The sequence below is a fragment of the Arachis ipaensis genome, chromosome B06 (assembly GCF_000816755.2).
Source record: "Arachis ipaensis cultivar K30076 chromosome B06, Araip1.1, whole genome shotgun sequence".
In the NCBI taxonomy this organism is placed as follows: domain Eukaryota; kingdom Viridiplantae; phylum Streptophyta; class Magnoliopsida; order Fabales; family Fabaceae; genus Arachis; species Arachis ipaensis.
In genome coordinates this window covers 121,411,680-121,411,965 of record NC_029790.2, presented here as the reverse complement: position 1 = coordinate 121,411,965, position 286 = coordinate 121,411,680, and the positions used below count along the sequence as shown (strand labels likewise).

Here is a 286-nt window from a genome sequence, read left to right as displayed (position 1 = left end):
AGCTACAAAGAATTGAAATTTGAATATGGGAGTTTAGCATGAGTCTTTCCTAGATATGAAAACATCATTTTTATTTATATATTTTGAGTAATGTTTGTGTACCCTATACGTTTCAGGTTTGGCTCCATTATAACTGGAGCTTTGAAGTCAAAGTTATTTTCTAAACCGGATAAAACTAGTCAAAGGAAGGTAAAGATTGCATCAAGAAAAGACAAGCACAAGCGTGGTTCATTTTCTTTCTTGGGTGGGATGCAGGTATTGACTCATTGTGCAAATATTTCTTCTC

General features: G+C 33.9%; 1 protein-coding gene across 4 annotated transcripts in view; it reads left to right on the top strand.

Annotated features, from left to right (window-relative positions):
- LOC107605036 (protoporphyrinogen oxidase, chloroplastic/mitochondrial) overlaps nt 1–286 on the top strand; it is an 8,969-nt gene that overhangs the window by 5,057 nt on the left and 3,626 nt on the right. For all 4 annotated transcript variants that reach the window (XM_021104913.1, XM_021104914.1, XM_016306775.2 and 1 more), the window contains one exon: nt 117–255. In XM_021104913.1, coding sequence (XP_020960572.1) covers nt 117–255 — 139 coding nt within the window. The remainder of the gene's footprint in view (nt 1–116; nt 256–286) is intronic.